Source organism: Drosophila montana, unplaced genomic scaffold, assembly GCF_035044405.1.
Source record: "Drosophila montana isolate Dmon_TW-CO22-7 unplaced genomic scaffold, ASM3504440v1 contig_3846_1, whole genome shotgun sequence".
NCBI classification, from domain to species: Eukaryota; Metazoa; Arthropoda; class Insecta; order Diptera; family Drosophilidae; genus Drosophila; species Drosophila montana.
This window is the reverse complement of record NW_026998718.1, coordinates 672887-692575: the sequence shown is the minus strand read 5'-3', so window position 1 is coordinate 692575 and position 19689 is coordinate 672887. Positions and strand designations below refer to the sequence as shown.

General features: G+C 38.5%; 1 protein-coding gene across 29 annotated transcripts in view; it reads left to right on the top strand.

Moving 5' to 3' along the window:
• Positions 1-614: 614 nt before the first annotated feature.
• Rbfox1 (RNA-binding Fox protein 1) overlaps positions 615-19689 on the top strand; it is a 94394-nt gene continuing 75319 nt past the window's right edge. For 4 of the 29 annotated variants that reach the window (XM_064696209.1, XM_064696208.1, XM_064696207.1 and 1 more), the window contains exon 1: positions 681-752. In XM_064696209.1, coding sequence (XP_064552279.1) covers positions 696-752 — 57 coding nt within the window. In that variant the 5' untranslated portion in view covers positions 681-695. Of the gene's footprint in view, positions 753-12569; positions 12621-12945; positions 12962-14549; positions 14918-19689 lie in introns of those variants that run through there. The other 25 variants (XR_010437837.1, XR_010437838.1, XM_064696203.1 and 22 more) reach the window with 15 other exon arrangements.

The window sequence follows — 19689 nt, the reverse complement described above, 5'->3', positions numbered from 1 at the left end:
TTAATAACTTTTCAAATTCAGAATGCTCGCTGCGACATGTGGCAATCTGTGCATTGGCATCCGTTGCTGTAGCACCTGCCATTTGGCCATCCCACACACACCCACACACACAACGTTAGCGTGGCATAAAATCCATAAAATCAACTGAAATTCACTTAAAAATGTGATTGCATAGCTGAAATAACCCATATGCAGCAGACGTAGTATATATTGATAGCAGAAGTTTTCTCTCTAAAGATTTCCTTGGAAAAAAAAGGAACAAATTTTATTTTTAAAGACTAAATGAATTTTCATAGTGCTCATTTTGTCTCTGTTTTTTTCCTTTCAGTTCAAAATATATAAAAAACCCATTCAACAACTGTGAATAAGCTACAAATATACAAGCTACTTGTAAATCCCAAGAGAGTCTTACGAATTTCTCTGAAATCACGACCGTGCAACCTGTTTATTGTATTCGTGGCACGTTAAGTTGCAACAAAAGGAACAACTAGAAAAAGTCGCTCTCTAAATTCGGTGCGGCGCAAAAGAAACGGCCAAGAAATCCTTCAGATGTCAAATTACAAGCAGATTGTAAAGGTCTGAGTGTAAAAGTAACTGTGTGTATGAGAGTGCCAAACTAAAAAAAAAATACAATAACAATATTAAGTTGCGATACTTGATTTTTTCGCAAATATTAACAATATTCATTTTTACCAATGTCTGCCGTTGAGCTAAATGGCAACGTGCCGGCCATGGAATTTCATCAGAGACAGGTGAGTAACTGATATAATTAGCAGTAATTGGGTTTACAAGCTTTACTTTAGCTTATTGATATTAGAAAATGAAAGATACTTGATCTGTATATACTATTCTAGAAGCTAAATGTCAGTTTTGGTTACTGTAGCTCTTAAAATCTAAGATATATGCTCAAAAACCACGATTTAGAAACGATTCGATTTTTAATTTTTAGGGGAACAGGCTATGCAGTAGAATAATGATAGAATAGAAGTGAAATTATGCAATTATTGGCATCATGCATTTAAATGAAATTTATTTGAACTAAATATTTTGATCTTTTTAGCAGTTTTCATAATCGTATTGATATTCAGCTTATGAAATCGGTTGTTTTCCTTTGAATAAGTGGTTTCAAAATTGAATTAAGAGCTTTACACCCTTCCCAACTTTTCCAAAAACTTTTTCAGATACCTTATTGACGATCTGTTAACAAAGAATTTGTACTTAAAGCTTCACTACTCCCAAAATCTAGCTTTTCCGATTTTTAGGAATCATTTCTAGATTAAGTTTTGTAATGATTATTTTTCATAATTTTCTAGTAGCTTTTTGGCTATCGTGCTAGATAAACGGAAATGGCGAAGACAATTTTGTGGATAAATAGCAATGTCAGCCCTGTTCGGGAAATAAATTTGGCATTTAGCTCAATTTTATATTATACCCCCACAGTCAGTGTCTATTGGGTACAAGGGGAGGTTAAGTTTTACACACAAACTCTTAAGCTATTCCAAGTATAACGTACCGATTTAATATTGCATAAGCGTATTGTCCTCTTCTCTGACGCTGTCGTTTTGAACCCGCTGCCATAGCCGAATTACCTACATAGTTTTCAACGATGCGATCTATTTCTGACATGTCACATAGTTCCTTTTTAGTTTAATTGGATTTCACTGCGTCTGCAATATCTAACATTAGTTGCATATTTAGCGAAGTATTGCACTTCCCCATTTTTATTTTATGATTTGTTTTTCTTTCTTTAATTTTTTTGTTAGCAATTATCATTTTAATTGCGTTCACAGCTGCTTGATTCAATTTTTTAAAACGGACATGCGCACTTGCGAGCAATTTGAAGCGAACGATCATCGCGGAAATAATAATCGATACCTATATCGATACCTCAAAAATGCTTGATATTTTATGAACTAACAGAATACTTGTGTTCTAGTTGGGAGTACCATGCATCAAGCTGCAGTTATAAAAATAGAAGCTCTCATAACCGGACAGACCCCAAAATGTTAAAATTATGACAACGCAACAAAATGTTTTCCCACAATTTGACAAATTTTATTAACATCTCTCACATGCGGACAGATGCGCCAAAACTCACAAACAAGAGTTTTATTAAATCTTTAGTTAGCCTTGTTACCAATTCCGGCTTGATTTGTAAATTTGGTAGAAAATGTCCGGCAAAGTGGGGTGTCCGCTTAATAGAAGTGCACCTATGAAGAGTTTTCACTGTATTTTACATTTTGAGTCTCTACCTTTACTCGACACCAAGATCGACGTACTCAAGCGGTAGCGATTCATGTATATACATAACATCATAACATAAACACACGCAGACACTCACACACACACATGCACACTCACACTCACAGCCGCCCACGCACGCATACATACACTAAACAGTTGAACACACTGCGCTGAGCAGCAGGAATGCCGCAGTCGGCTGCAGCGCAAGCGAGACAGAACGTGGTCAGATTCTGAACGAGTCTGTTTAAAGCGCACGCACACATGCAAATGCTGCGCGCTAGGCTCGTGAAATAGGTCGGTCAGTCGCATTTTTGCCTTTGATTAGTGAAGTTGCAATTTGAGTTCATCATTTTGATTTTGCCTTAATATTTTTTTTATTCAATTGAAGTTGACATTATTTTGTATTTAAAAAGTTATTTAAACGTATTTAGTTGTGTTGTGCTTATAATTTATATCAAATGGAGGAGGACGGTTGGCCTTCGGCGTTTCAATGTCATGACTTTGTTCAGACAAAGGTCTTAATAACCGGCTTGAAATTTTTGCATCGCCGTTGCATCATGAACGAGGAACTAAATGTGGAATGGACGCAATTAAATGAAGACATTTGGGTGCGTTTTTTTTGGTTTTGTTATTCTTATTTTACTTTTTCGTTATTCATTCTTTATTCCATTTTATTGGTATTTTGTTATAACTGTAGTTGTTCTCCTTTTCCTTTTGCGGCCTCTGTTGCAATTTTCCTTCATAGCAGCAATGCCTGTTGCTTCGTTGGAGCTTTCAAGCTTCAGTGCTTTCAAGCGCCAACTTCTCTTATCCTTGTTTTCTCTAAGCCGCCAGATGGCGCTGGCTAGGACAACCAAAGCTTGCAATGTTCATACATTAGGTGGCGCTGTACATAAAAATCGCAGGCGACAGCGCCTGAAATTCCTTTTCTATGTTAGTTGCAAGCTTTCTTTTCCTGCCACGCCTAATTGCCATAGACAACAAGCTTTATGTTAGAACTATGTAAACCAGGTGGCGCCACATCGAAATTTTTCATCTCAAAGTTCTTTGCTCCAGACCCAAAATAAAATTTTTTTTTGAATATTTCCGTTGTTTTTAAATAAAGGAAAGCAAAGAAATATATAGAAAAAAGAAAAAAAGTACAAGGTATTCTCAATTGCGACAGTCGTTAAATATAATAAAAGAGATACACACATGGTTCGTAGCTTCGATATATTGTCATATTGTCATGAGTCCATTTTGAGATTAGGGTTTGTACTTTAAAAATGTTCTGGATATTATAAAGACATTGCATTAAATCTAAAAACGGAACACCATAGAAAAATATTTATAATAGACTATTTCAGCATGAAGAAGTGTTTAAAGAATAAAATGAATTGGATGTCTCGCTTTTAAAGTGTCCGAGCGATCGAAAGAATATGTTTAAAGTATACATTTTTATCATCTATATATATTTTTAGCATGCCCTTTCTATGTATTTTGATGGATACTAGCATAAGCTAGTAAGCTGGCTGAAAAACCATGTTTTTATGTTGTAATATAAATGTTAATCATGTCAAGCAAAATGTTAGTCATAAACTAATTCCAGCTAATTTGGTTAACATGCAGTCGTAATGGACTCAGACAAGGTGACTGATGTTGTCGTTGCCTTTTGCGGAATAGGCCAACTTTTATTGACTTCCGGCGCAGTACGCAGCTGACGGCTGCCATTCTCATTCTCATTCGCATTCGCAAAGTGCAAAGTGCAAAGTTCTGTAGGGGCATACAAAAACGCCGGCAACCGTTGAGCGCTGCCTGTTACGCAATCAAACAGCGCAGGGCCGCGGAGATAACGTTGCCCGAGAGCAGGTTATGGCAGGGTAGGGGGTGGGGCCTAGGCGTTGCTAGCGGCAGCAGCCACGTCAGCGGTTGCCCAAATACAAACATGCAGCAGAGTAGCATCAAAATCAACAGCAGATTCAGCTTTAGCTCCAGGTCCAACATTCCTGCGCGACCAAAACCCATGCCCGGCAACAAAATTTAGCACATTTTCCTGCGCCCACATACACACACACACACACGCACACACATCTATACACACATAGAACATGTATCGCAACCAAGTGAATTTCGTGCTGCTATTAATGGGCAACTTTTTGAGCTAATGCCGCCCATGGCGAGCCAAAAAAGAAATGAACAAACGACCTGAAATTGTATAAGTAGCAAACTAACCACCACACTAGCTAAATAGCAACAACAACAAGAATAGCAACAGCATCAGCGACAGTAACAACATCGACGACGGCAACAACTATGCCAATTCGGCGACTTTAAACAACAACAAGAGCAAACATTTCAGTCAAGCTATTCCGACTGCACAATACCCTGCTCAGTACGAAAAGTGCTCGAAAAATGTGGGCGTGTCATTTTTAAATTTCCTGTCTTTATAATTAAAGTTTTTGTTATATACTTTAAAGATAACAATGATTGTGTCCAAGCAACAGGCTGAACAAGGCATGTCCGACCACATAAAGTATATATATATTTTTAATCAGCATCCATAGCCGAGTCGATCTAGGCCTGTCCATCTATCTGTCTATCTGTCCGCATGTATGAACGCGTCGAGCTGAAAACCTATAAAAGCTAGAGGCAGAGAGAGAGAGGTCCTTCTAACTTCCGCGCAGTAACAATTTGTTTTTGGTAATCGATAACGTGACTTGTTTTAAACCCATCGAAAAGAATCGATATCACGATCGTTACGATCTTTAAAATGGGATTTAGATTTGCACAAGTTATGGGTTCATAGATAAATTCTACTTGAAAATAAGAATACTTGAGAATAAGTACACCTTGACTTACACGAAAATATATATTAGGTTTCTATATTCTAGCTTCTGCAACCAACCGACTTTGAACAAAGCGAATATACCCATTTCCCTCTTTGGGAATAGTGTATAAAATAAAAGAACAACAACAACCACAGAAGCGCCAGCAATAAACAACTAACTAGAAACACTTTCGACTGCAGGTTTTAGCAGTTTTCAGCCGCGGTCGAAAATTCAATTAACTCGCAACGTTTCACACTTTGTTGTTGCGTTTGTTGTTGTTGTTGCTGCTGCAGCTGTTGCCGCATGGTGCCCACATGTGGGCGTGGCCGGTGCATACGGTCGTCCCGAAAATGTTTTGTGGTCTTGTTGCAACTGTTTTGGCATCGCCTTACGGTATGCAACATTTAATTTAATGAGCTAAGCGAACCAACTGAAAATGGGGAAAGTCCTGAACATAGCCAATTAGTGTGTTCCAATAAGCATTTATTAACTAAGTTATATATTAAAACAAGTCAAAAATTTAATATTCATTTTATGAAAATCAGTTGAGTTTTGACTAAGTTAAGGAAGTGGGAAATTTCGACCTTTGTCTATATAGGATATTTGAAGGTACCATTTTCACATGAATTTTGATGCCAGATTTAGATGCCAAATTGATCTAGAGGCCAAACCATGAACAAAAAACCTTATGATCGGTTGAGTTTTGACTGAGTTATGATTGTGGGAAATTTTGACTTATGTCTAGATAGGATATTTGAGGGTACCATTTTTACATGAATTTTGACAAAAAATAAAGTTGCCAGATTTATATGCTAAATTGATAAAGTAGTCAAATCATGAAGAAAAAGTCGAACCTTATGAAAATCGGATGAGTTTTGACCGAGTTATGGGGAGGGAAATATTGACCTATGCCTATATAGGATATTTGAGGACCCCATTTGTACATGCATTTTGATGCCAGGTTTAGATGCCAAATTGATCTACAGGTCAAAAAATGCTTTAGAGATTATATTAAAATGAAGGGTATTATCTCATAAAAAGATATCTCATTATTTCATTGTAAAGGATGGGACGACCCGGAACTCAAAACGAAACCTAGATTCATGGCTGCAGAAAACCAGGCGTATAAACTAAACCCTAACCTTAAGACATTGCTTCGAACTGTGAGGCCAGCCACCAAAAATGTTGCTCTCATGAAAATCTTAGCCTTAGCTTTAAAACTTGGCTTGAATCAGATTATTATTGAAATCTGTCGAAAGATCTCGTTAAAATTCGAATTGTTTTTTTGAATTATCTGGAATATTTAAATACCTTGAGCTAACATTAGAAATAAATGAAAATATATTAATCGCAATTTATTTAAAATATTTGAGTACTTTGCGCTAAATTAGAAATATATCGCTTATCTCAATATATCAATATTTATCGACAAAAATCATCACAACGCATTTGAAAGCCGGTTGCCCAATGCGCCTTTTGGCCAATTGCATAACAAGCAATGAGTCGCTCGTTCTACCTCTGTTGCCATCTCTGTAGACCATTTTGTTGGCCAATGGCCAAAATGTCAATTCCAATACGTACGACGTACGCGGCACACAACACGTTCCCAGCTTCGACCGTGTTTCTATATCATTTCGGGTATAAGAAAAGTTGGCCATCAAATCAAACTGGCGACTGCATTTGTTTTATATAATGCAACAACTGCGGAAATTATCATAGCAAAAACGAAAGCCAAGGCAGCAAACAAAAAAAGGACCATCAAAATAAAAGAAAAACATCTCTTATAAATTTTGCCTGTAGCAAAAGGCAATCAAGATCTTCACACACCATACACACACACGCACACACACATCACGCTGCAAGACACAGCCTCCATTTTGTTCAACTAGGGGCAGACATGCATGGCGGCATTTCCGGTTGCTTGGCACCATTAGTGCAGCTGCCACGCCCTCCTGCCGCACGCCTTACATTTTGGCTTTTTGTCGAGATAAGCAGTTTTCCTTATATTTTCCTTCTACTTGTTTTCTTTTTCCCCTCCGCCCCGCCTTTCGGCCTTGCTGCAACTTTACGCTAGAAGGAAAAACTTGTTTTTAAAAAGCGCATTTGACATGTGTTTGCTGCAGGCACCCAAAAATGTACCGCAAAGTGGGAGGTAGCACCCTCCACCCTCCCCTCTCCACGCCACCATGACCCTCTTCGCTGTAGTTGTGTTTTCGTTTGGCCAAAAGTCTTTGGCAAGAACTTACCAAGTTTCTCGGCGTCCCTTTCTAAGCTTGTGTGTGCGTGCTACGAAGTATATTCATTATTTTGTTTTCATTTGCTCTGCGCCGAAGTTTGCAATTGAATTTTATTGCATCTTTTTTGGATTTTAGTCAAATACGTTCTCGGCCGAACCATCGCCACATCGCCACAAGAAAAAAAAACACACGGACACACTCTGAATGCATTTTTTATGATGCTGCCAAGAAGCCGCAGTTTGCGGGCTCTTAGCCCAACTTTGGCACAGAGTTTTCCTTCATTGACTTTGGCATCGGTAATTATGTGTTTGGCATTTGGCATGGGAATTATTCCGTATAAATATGTCCTTGATTAACAAGTTTATTATCGTTGTAAGTTCTATTACATCTTAAGTAAAAATATAAAATATACTAGCGGGTATTGCCCGGCCTTGCCCGTGGAAAGTTTTCTGCTTAACATTTTAGACATAACTTTTCACTCTGCTCCCGGTCGTGAAAAATATAAACTATTTCTAAATATATTTTAAATTTTCCTTCCAGAATCCGTGTATTTTGCTTATCAAATAAATATCTTTGAAAATAAGTATGAAGCCGAAAGCAAAAGAATTGCAAATTTTCCACAAATTTTTCAATTAATTAAAAAATAATAATTCATATCAATAGTACCTAGGTCTTCAATCATTTAGCATGACTTCTTTAATCAATGCATTAAATGTAGTGCTGGGGTATCAACTAATCACATTCCAGCTAAAAAAGAACTCTGCCAGCTTACACACTCCTTTTAGTAACTCATTTCATTTAGTATAGGATGAAATGAAATGAGTAAAAAGCGGTTCGAGTCAAAAGAGTTGTTCGGATGTGGGTTGATGTGGGGTCATGTGGGATGTGCGGGCCTGATAAACCGACAAATGCTTTTAACTTTCGCAAATGCTGCACACTTTTCGGCGTCCTTCCGTTGAGTCCGCCATACATTCTCTTATATAGTCAGCTATATATTCACACACACATGCACATAAATATATTCATATATGAGGCTGTTGCTCTTTACTAATGCGTCGACGAGTGCGCCGCATCTCCCTGAAGGCCTCAAACCGGGCCCCTGTGCCGAGCTCTGGGGCTGTTTGTCTGTCTAAGCAAATTATAATTGAGTGTGCAGGACGAGCGCATTGAACTGGCGCGTCCTGCAATCAGCCACGCCCAAAGCAACTGTAATGCCAGGTTGACATTTGCTTAAAATCAGGAACTTTGATACATTATTATTAGATAATAGACTGATATAAAAATTGTAATAATTGAAAGCGATTGGAGTTCTAATTTGTTTATTCCGACATGAGTCGCTTGCATAAGCAGACGCCCTTTCTGAAATGAGCTTTATTTTCATTATACCCTAGTAGAACCGTGTAACGCATAGAAGGCCCCATAAAATATATATATTCTTGATCAGCATCAGCTACCGAGCTGATATTGACAAGTCCTTCCGCCCATCTGTCGACTGTCCGTCTGTCTTTTACAATCCGAACTAGTCTCTCAGTTTTAAAGCCATCCGCTTGAAGCTTTGCATAGGTCCGCCTTTCTGCTGCAGGCAGTATATTTGTCGGAACTGGCCGGATCGGACTACTATACCATGAAGCTGTCAAAAGAACGATGGTTCGAAAGTACATTCTGCGTATGAAGAACTTATTTTAAAGATTTAATGTTATTCTAGTAGAGTTTTATAGGTACAAAGTAAACTTGAGATTTTTAAGAATGAAGCACATTTTATACCAAAGGAAGCTTTAATGTGCTTTTGCCCATAATTTAAGGTTACCTTAATTTCTCATAGCATTTGCAAGGATAAAACAACTCTTTAATTTATGTTAGCAGCGTTAAAGTGCTGTTGAATAAGTTTTCTGCGTGTAGAGTAAGAAAGCTAAGAACCTATTGATTAAAGCTTATAATTTATAAGTAAGGATAGACAAAGAAACTACAAAGTTACTGATTAAAGCTTTAAATTGAAGCTTTATTTATTGCTGGGTTTTTTAATAGAATTACTGCCATGTTTATTGTCATTTCGGCATTTGGAACAGTAACACTTTAAGAGAGTTAAAGAGGCTTCAGTTGTTGGCCCACTGTTACCTGTCCACTTGTATAACTGTTGTTGCTGCTGCTGTTGTTGCTGTTGAAAGCTGCTCTTTGTGGCATGCTCGAAGCAAATGCGCTGCCACTTGAGACGCCGTCGACGCCGTAGACGCCGTCGACTTCTGCCCGGGCCATAAATTTTGTGCCACGTTTTGCCATTTTAATGAATGGATTTTTTAATGCAATGTTTTTGGCTCGTTATGGTGGCCCAAGCAGGGCCAAGTGCTGCTGGCTCCGGGCTCCTGCCTGCAGGCTCCTTGCCATTCAGCGTGCTTTAATTTATTGACTAATTTAGGCTCCCCCCCGCTCCCCGACCGACAGCCAACGCTGTCAGCCTAATAGATACTTTTAGGCGCTCTTAATGGCAACTTTTGCTTTTATGCATGCATATATAACATTTTTTTCTTCTCTTTTTTTCCATTTAATTAGGAGCAGCCTATCGGCAGCCTATTTTGAAATTTAATTAATGTAAATTTTATGCCCAACACACGCAGCTTCTCGTGGCTAGGTGGGAGGTAATAGCTGTTACACCTGAGCTACAGTCCAGTCATATACATGTATATACATATATATGTTTTCATGCGATTAGTCTGCTCATGTGGGAGGCAACAATAACAACAACAACAACGACAACAGCAATAATAATTTAGCTACAACTGAATGAACACATGTTTGCCTTGCGTTTTACGAGCGCATGCCGAAAAGTATGCAATGCTTTTGCTGTGCGTGTAGATCTTATCTGTGTTACGCGCCATTGCCAAGCTGTTGCCACACACACACAAACACACCCACTCACGCACACGAACACCTACACCTCACTGTGCGTGTATCCATTTTGTGTATTCGTTTCCTTTGGCCACCTTTTGTCATCGTTTGCCTCGCGTCGCGTCGTTCCGGCTGTGCGATAACAAGCATCATAAATCCTTTTTGCTTTCAAATGGCACAGCACGCCCCCTGTGCAAGGCACACGCCTAACCCGGCCCTGTCGCCCGCTGCCGACCACTAAACCGAATCTCTTGCTGCTTTTCTTTGTAGCCATTTTGTAGGCGTCATCAGCAGGCAGCGTCTGTTTCGGTTTCTGTTTGTGTTTCGCCTTGGCCATCGTTTGTTATTGTTTGCGGTTTGTTGGCCACTCGCAACGACCCAGCCCCGCCTCCGCCCAGCCCAGCCACCCATTCATATATCAACTCTCTGTCTCCCAATGTTTTCCCACTTTGGGGCGGCAGCAACAACTCTGTGTTAGTTTTCTCAGGTCTCTGCGGTTCGCTGCGCTGTCTTAAGCCCAGGAAAAAAACCAGATTGAATTTAGCGCAAACTGAAAATAGTTCAGTTGCAAAAGCCATCTTTAAAAACAAAGCGAAATTATGGAAGATTATGTGTGAGCCCTGAGGCTTTCTATCGTTTAAGGTTTAAGATGAAGTAAAGAAATTGTTCTAGATGGTGAGTTCTTAGGCTCTCTACCGTTTACAGTGCAAGGAAATGCATAGCTTATGTTAAGCAACTGTTAAATGAAAATAGTTTACTTTGACTATGTTAAAAGACCATGTAAAATGCAAAGCAAAAATTACGATGGATTTAAGATTCAACAGAATGTTACTAAATTGCTCAGTTTATGTTATGCGAATGTTAAGCTGTAAACTGTTGACAACTAGCATTGCTGTTAAGCCAAAAAGAAAAGTTTTTTCTGAAAGGACTTTCTTACAAGTCCATTGTTTTCTCTAGAGCTCTTGGGCTCCTTTCATATGTTTTTTATACAGTATGCCTTTTGCATTTGTGATTTCTATATGGGTTATATACCCTGCATTTATCAGCCGCTGCAGGCGAATCCGCTTAACAGCAGAGCCCTGTTGGGGCGACAATTTGCCGGCCAACCGGGATTAAAAAGTTGCCAGCTTCACGGCATTTGCATATTTGCAAGCAGCTCGAGAACCAAAACAACCAAAGCACACGACATAACGCAGCGGGAGGTACAGAGGGTGCAAAGGGTGCCGCTTCGCGCTGATAGAGCGACGGGTATCTGACTGTGCCAGCTCCAGGATACGGCCGGATGCAGTCACTTGAACGCAGAGTGGAGAAATTGCCACCAGCGGCAGCTCAGTCGAATGGGGCGCTGTTAACTCGTGAGGCTATTTGCATTTTAAATCTGGCTCCTGCTCTGACGCCCGCCACCTCGGGCTGCTGTTTAATAAGCCTCGCACGCCTTGCCATGGCAGCTGTTGTCCTGGCAAAGCGAGCACCGTTCCGCCTGCCTGGTGTCCACACACGGCTAATGCAATCTTGACAACGCGTCAGTCATGTTGTTGGGCAGCCGAAAATGAGGCATGTCGCTTTTGATTTGGTTTTATTGCAGTCATGGTGCATTTCTGATTTGTTGGACACGCAAGTGGCAAGTGGCAAGAGGCAAGCAAGGAGGCAACACAGGACTCTGTTTGTTGAACCACATGACAACATGGTCGGGCGCATTTGTGCAATGTGCATGGGTTGGGGGAAAGTTCACTCTTTGATGTCATTAACAATCTGTGCGAAATTGTCTATGCATGGCAAGTGTCCTCTGGTCAGAAGGAAAATAGAACCCGAAGCTAATAGGCGGCAAAAAGAACTTCATTTGGCCATAGCTGCCCTAATTTTGCTATATTTTTTCTTATTGTATTTTAATTTTATTGAATCACTTTAAAATTACATATATAATTTGATTGTTTTTTGCTTGATTTCAATTTCGACTCTGATAATATTTTGCCGCGCTAATCAATCTATCGATACTCGCAATTGCATAACAGCGCTGTTAATGCTGGCCTGTTAACTCAACAGCACTGTTACTGTTTGGAGTACGTGCAATTAGAGCAATCTGCTCTAATATGAAACTAGGTAAGGCAACCCTTTTTTGTCGACTATTAATTTAAATATAACATTTTGTTAAAATTATTTTACAACTCATCATATTTACGGATTGCATAAAAACAGAATCAACAATTTATTCGCGTAACTCAAATTGGGCGCCAAGAGTGTAACAGTGTTGCAAAACATATAAAGGTTCGTTTTCTGTCTCTCGCTCTCTTTGAGCCGTGAGTCGCTTTCATTCTCTCATTTTGCGCAACGCACAAACATTCTGCCGCGCTCAGCTATGCTCGCATCCTCTGTAGTTGCGCTCTTCTTTTTCATCACTCATTCGCATTTCATTTCTCGTTGCGAGCGGACGTCTTCGATTGTTGCTGCGGTAAATTTAAGCATTGCGCGCGTATTTCCCTACCAATTGTAGTTGTATATTCTCGCTCTTCTCAACAAGTCGTGGGAGTTGAAGACGCTTTAAAGTGAAAAAATTGCACGCTTATATGTTTAAGTTGGTGTCTCTTCTAATCGCAATCGAATAATTACAAAACATGTAATACATGTGTGCAAATGCCAAGCAACAAAACCAAATCCAAATACGTTTTAAGATGAAAATAAAAAAAAATAAAAACAACGTCAAGTGCTTTCAAATTTGAAATAAAAGTGCAGTGCAACAACGAGCTATGTTCAAGCATACATATATACAAATCGGAATCGGCAACGTACAACGTACAGATACAAAATGAAATGAAAAGTTAAAAATAAATATATATGCCATCTCTCTCGGCAGCGGCAGCAGCAGCAACAGCAGCGGCAACGTCACATAGTCAGACAGGCGCGAGGGACGTGATTTCTCTTGTGCCTGTCTGTTCTACCTTCCCCCTTCGGCCGTTCGCCCGCTGGCAGCATCATTGCTCATACAAAAAAAAATTATATATATATATATATATGTATATATGTATATGTATATGTATATATAAAAATTCATTCAATGTGCCACATGTTTTTGTCCGTCTTTCCTCTGCTCCCTTCGCAATTTATTTTGCGCACATTTTTCGCTCGCTGCTTTTTGCGCTTCGTTTACATTTCATGGCTGCTGCGCCTCCTTGTTTATCCTTTGATCCTTTTCGCACTGCCATTCGCTCCAACATTCGCATGCCTCTTTTTCTGATTCGATTTTTCACGTCTCTCTCGCTCTTTCTGTTGGCGGCGGCATCAGCATCCACAAACACACACAGTCACAGCCACACCAACACCAACACACGCTCAGCTGCTTGTCGGTGCTGCGCTTTGTCTTTCCCATTCAATCAACGAAAATAAAATGTGTGTGCCAGATGATGATGTCGCCTCGTAAGAGAAAATAATGTGTTGCCGTTGTCGCTGCCGTCGGTGTTGCCGTCGCATTACCAAAAATTGCATCGGGCTGCAAATCAACAAAGCAAAAACAGCTACAACAATAACAACGCGCCACAAAAATGTAAAATGTTTTTGCGTTTTCCGATGGCCCCAGACAAAGCGTTGCCTTTGTGGGACGCCTTCTACTCGGATATATGCCGCAAAGGGAAAAAATATATAAAAAAAAAATACGTGAAGACTTATCGCTAAATAAACCAGCCAATAACAAGAACAACAACAACAAGAACGTTCACAGTGGCATCGAAATTCGCAATAGATTTTTTTCTATTTATTTTATAAACACATCATTTCATTCAACTGGAAACTTTGGCTGCGTCTGCCCCTGCCCCTGTCCCTGCTCTTCGATAAAAGCGCGTGGTTGTCTCTCATGCCTTTTGCCTGGTCTCTTTTGTCTCGCGTTTGCGCTGTGTTTTCATTCTGTCTTTTTGCGCATTTTCTGTTTTCGTTTCGTTTCGCTTGGCACAGCCACAGCCGCCATCCAACATCCTTTGCCCAGTTGGACGCGAGAGCAACCCCTAAACAACAATTAGTTTTACAATATTATTCGTTAAAAACGTTCAAAAACATCGGAATATAAATTCGTACACATATACATACACTAAGTAAACTGCGCAGAAGGCATTCCAAAATTGTGCAAGTCATAAAATTCGGCATAAAAAAAATATCGTTGTGAAAATCGTCTTAAAATATAAACGACTTAATATATTTATGTTCTCGGGCAGTGCATATAAATAATCTGAACGTCGCCCAGATGTGATTTTTTTTGGAAATTCAAACATCTCCATTTCAGCTCAACTTATTTTTTAAAGATCTTAATAATTGTTCAAATATTTTTTCTCATTTCGTTTTGTTTCTGTTTTCCCTTGAAATACTCAAAAACATTTCGAAAATGTATTTTCAGTTCAACTCAATCAAATCGTGAACTGCGACTAACTCCCAAGTGAAATTCACTCAAATTGTAAATTGTGCCAAAAAGTATATTGTAAAAGCAAATACTCAATATAGCTAATGAATAAAACAAATAAATCAAATACAACAAATGCGACGTCAACTCAAATTCGGTGTTAATTAAAGTGCAACAAGAAGTGTGACTACCCCTATTTACAGAGTGTAGACTATCCCTAGTAGGAATCCAGCACGCTATTTGTTGGTGTCAGTTATACGGGTCAGCTGTGCATATAATTTGCGACGCAACTGTAAACACAAAAAGCCGTCAAACTGTGGGGCTCCGGGGCATTTTTTCTTCCTCCGCAAGGAATGTATTATCCGGTAAGCAAACAAACTAAACCTAGACATTCACACACACATTATCTCGAGTAAGAGTGGACATTATGGTGACAGGCACTGTGCACAGGTCAAGCAACAACAGCCGCATACACATTACAGTGCACACTATAAATATTGTGACAAAAGCAACGGACGACAGCTCAAGCCGTTGTGTGTTTGCTTTTTCTGGCTGCCGTTTTTATTTTTGTTTGCCCCCTCTCGCTCTCACTTGTGCACTTTTTAATCGTCGCTTAATAGCAGCTTTTACTGCTTTAACAAACTACCGTTGTTTTCACTCTCAGTTGCAGGCAAATCCAAATTCTTAAGCGTGTATTTGTGTTGTCGCTTATTAGTCAAGCCGCGCTCTCTCTCTCTCGCTTGGACTCTTTGGATTTGTTTACCTATTTGCATAGACAACAACAAATATGTGTGTTAACCATTGTATTCACACGTGTTCCGAAAACATCTCGTTTCCCCGCTGCCTTTGTTGATTTTGCTTCTACTTCAAAACATTTTCTTCTTCTTTTTGTCAGTGCGCGTAAACTGTTCAGTTTCAAAAGCGCCAAACCCAAAGCACGTTCTCTCTCTCTCATGGGGATCTGTATCTGTATCTAAAGCAAACGGGCGGTCTGGTAATTTGATAGCTCAAAATGCGGGTCGACTTGCGGCTTTTAATTTGTTGATACTTCATCGGTTTGTCTGTGCCGTAAGTGAGGCTCACTTTATTCGCCTTTTTTGTTTGGTGTTATATTGTGCATTCCCCATATCATTTGATACATTCATGTGCCAACTTTTGGCGCCCGTTTCTCGCTTTCAACATTTTCCCACGTAATATATGCGCTCGAAGAATATTCAAAAATTATTATCTTATGTAAATTGTGATACGACAATTTGTCATATTATTAATTTATTTGTATTTGCTTCTTTTTTTCTTTTTGCAGGTACGTTTCTCATTTAAATGCAAATGTATGGGTTATATAGAAATGTTGCATGATTGATAAGGAAGTTGACTACACAGCCATGATTTGAATGTTGATAAATGAAACTGGAATTGTATCTATGCCTTGTACGTGTGTGTGTATCTTGAGATTACCATCTAACGACATGAGTTTGTCTAGTTTTATATGATGTCAGCCATTGAACGAAGTTGGTTTCGATCTCACGCGAAATTAATAGAAGTGCTGCGAGTTTTTGGTGGCCTACTTAATCAAATATCTGTCTTAAATATTCGGTGAAAAAAATGGGAAACTGGTTAGTTGAAATTTTAGGATTTGCTGCTATCAGGATGCGCTTAAAGCAGGGTAGTAAAGTTGTAACCCTTGCAAAGTGAAATAATATATAATAGATACATTATAGTTTGTCTATTGGAATAGATCACCTTACTTCAAAGTTAGATATACTTTATAGCATAAAACCCAGATCAAGCAATGGGACGTTATTCACAAGAAAAGACAAATATAAGTATGATGTACATGTGTATATATATCTTCTGGAGCCAGGCTCCCACTGACCTCTCTATCTGACAGAGATGCCAGCCCTTCATAAATTTACTTTGAAAAATTGTCTGCCATCATGTGCATAAACTTAAGTATATTAAATCTGTTTTTGTTAAATCTCATTTTAACCCAATTAACTCCATTTAGAATTTTACTTCTCAATAATTTAGAAGCACTCGTAACTACATTCGAGTTTCTGTAAACATTTTTCTGGTTTAAACTTTAATCGAATGCTAATTATATATGATATTCCGTACTATGATTAATTCGTAATTTCTAATCACATTGCCCAGCTCTGTCGTTCGACGTATTGCAAATGTCATTCTAATTGATTGCGATTAAAAGTTGTCGACGTCAGAGCAACAACTAAATTTTCACATTACGCGCATGTAACATTCATGTGGCAGCTCATAAAGTTATGTGACTCAAATTACAACATTGTGCAAAAAGAAGAAAAAACAACGTATTAGAAAGAAGAATATTAAATACCCTTTATACAAAAACTTATAAGTCGACCGATCCTACCAATAGAATTATGTAATAGTGTGCCGATTTTGATAAAACCCTGACAAACGCTAGGAGCATACTGAATCTAGGAAATACCCATTTCAAGGTCAAGGAATATTAAAAAAAAGCCTTTTTTGCCTAATCAACCAATTATTTCTGTGACAGCTTTATAACATAATGGTCGATCAAAAAGCTTTTCTTGGAAGAACCTAATTTTCAACTGATTATTTCTAAGATAGCTTTTCCGATTCGTTCAGACGCACGAATCCAACTATATTGCCTTCAGATACTGTTCAAGAAGATATTAACCCGAGATATATTCTATGCGTTACATATTTCGTGACAATATATTAATACTCTTGCCGCCAGGGCATAAAAACGGAGTCGTTCAAACGAAATCTTCCGGTTTGCCGTTTGTCGGAGCCACAATTGAAAAATTGCACATAAATTGCATAAACTGCGCTGCCGTAAATTGTTGTTACGCAGCCAGCACGGGGCACGGGGCAGCGGGCGGGGGATGGGTAAGGGGTGGTTGGGGGATGGGTGTCACTAGTAGCTACTAGTTGGTTCCATTGTGCGTGCGCACTTAACCGCAAAGTTGGTGAGTTTTTTATTTTGTTTATGATCAACGGATCTCGATAACAAGCGACCTTAACGTAGGTTTATGACCAAACATTATGCTATTTGTTTATTGCTGATGACGCAATTGGCACAAATATATAAATTAGAAAAAAAAGCCATTAGATGCTTACAGTAAGTTACTTTCACTTGGCCGACTGTTTAATGTTACATTTCAATCAAGTTGGAAGACAGCAGCTGCTTTAAGGCTTTTACTTTTTCAGACATTTTATCCAATTGGCCATCAGTCTAGTTAATGTTAATGTTATAAAGAGAGAGAGCGAGAGTGAGAGAGAGGTGGAGGGGTGATTTTTGGGAAATTCTGTCATATCATAAACATATTTCAATATTTTCAATTTGCTTGATTGATGGCTTTAATTTATGGGCATTTTTAAGTAGCACTCGAGCAGCATGAGCGGGGTGAGAGATATATGCCAGTACATAGCCCACATATTTTCCAGTTTTTCTTCTTCTTGTATACTTTTTTGTAAATTGCTGACAGCGGGTCTGTTTTCTACGCGAACGCAAATGATATGACAATTTATTTCAATTAAAGTTGATTTAAAATTTTGTTGCTCCCCCCTCAAGTTGCACGTTGATTGCTGAAAATGGAGGCACAAGATGAGGCACAATAAGCATAAAGAGCATGCAGAGCGAAAGAAACTCGTGGCTTATTCGAACTGCGCATCTGTTTGCAGCTTTATTAATGGGGGCAGCTTAAGACGTAATCGGATGAATTTATAATTAGACACTAGCTTAGTGCTCTAGACGAAAGGAAAGCTTAATTTTTCGAATGAAAATGTAGATCAAAGAAATATATATTCATTTCAACAAATTTTATATATAAGAGGGCCGTGCATCTCTGCCAGATAGAGATATCGTTGAGAGCCTGTAGCGGCCGATAAAATGTTAGACGCATGTTGTCTAACAGAGGAGTAACAGGAGCATATGAAAGCGAAGGGATGTGCGTGTGATCTCGTTGACTAAAATAAAAACAAAAATATATCAATGCACAAATGAGTATTAAATATCCAGATATATAATTAAAAGAAGATAGATGGACAGAATATCTGTCTATCATATTTCTGACTGTTACATACATGTAACACATATGTTGTAATTTGTATATGTTCAGTATATTATTATATCATATTACTACAATCATATTATCCAATTTATCTCTGATAATTTATCTTTTTGCTTGCTAAAAAACAATTTTAAGCACAATTAATGTCTTTTTAATCTTAAATAATGGGTTACTTAAAAAGAAGACAAATGCGACCCCATAAAGAACAGCATATCGTATAGCTGCAATGGGAACGATCGGTTTAAAAGCAGGTTCTTGTATGACAAAACATTCTGTTTTCCGAGATATGTTCACCAAACTCAGCATTCACGAGCTTCACTTTTCGCACAGATCTGGACAGATATGCTTGCTTGCTCGTTATAATTGTTTTAAATTTTTTTGAAAACATATCAAAACTTCTTTTCCTATGAAGAAATTCATGCTGCTAACACAATTTAGTTAGAAAAAAGTCATTCGCTCGATTTATAAACAATTTTTCAATGCGAACTTAATTCAAATTTCAGCTTTTTAGATGAAAGAAGTTCAAATAATAAATTAACTATTTGAAGACACAGATAACTTAAATAGTTCTCGATAGCAGATCTAGATCTGTATTAAAGTATTTTCCATCTAACTTTTAAGTAATGTAGCTAATATAGTATGGGAATTATAGTGTATATGCACATACACACTATATATTTGCACTTACATAAATATAAAATGGCGTCTCACTCTTGGACGCGTATATGTATATATGTGGGCACACACACATACTGACGAAAGTAAATAAAGATTTGATTTCTGATAATGGGGCGCACATTCGCATTTCAAGGCGCGAGGCGACACATTTGTCGAGCTGCTGATAAGAATCGGTTGATTTTATTTTAATTAGATCGGACAAGGCGTTTACCCTGATGCCTGATGCCTTTCAATCGTTGCCTTCAATTGCTATCAGAGTGATAAAATTCAATTTAATTTTGAATTAAATTCACATTAATTTGCCAAAAGACTCTTGGCCAAAACAGGCAATTAAATTTTGCTGTTGCTTTATATGCAATACTGAATGTGATTCGATTAATTTGTATGCT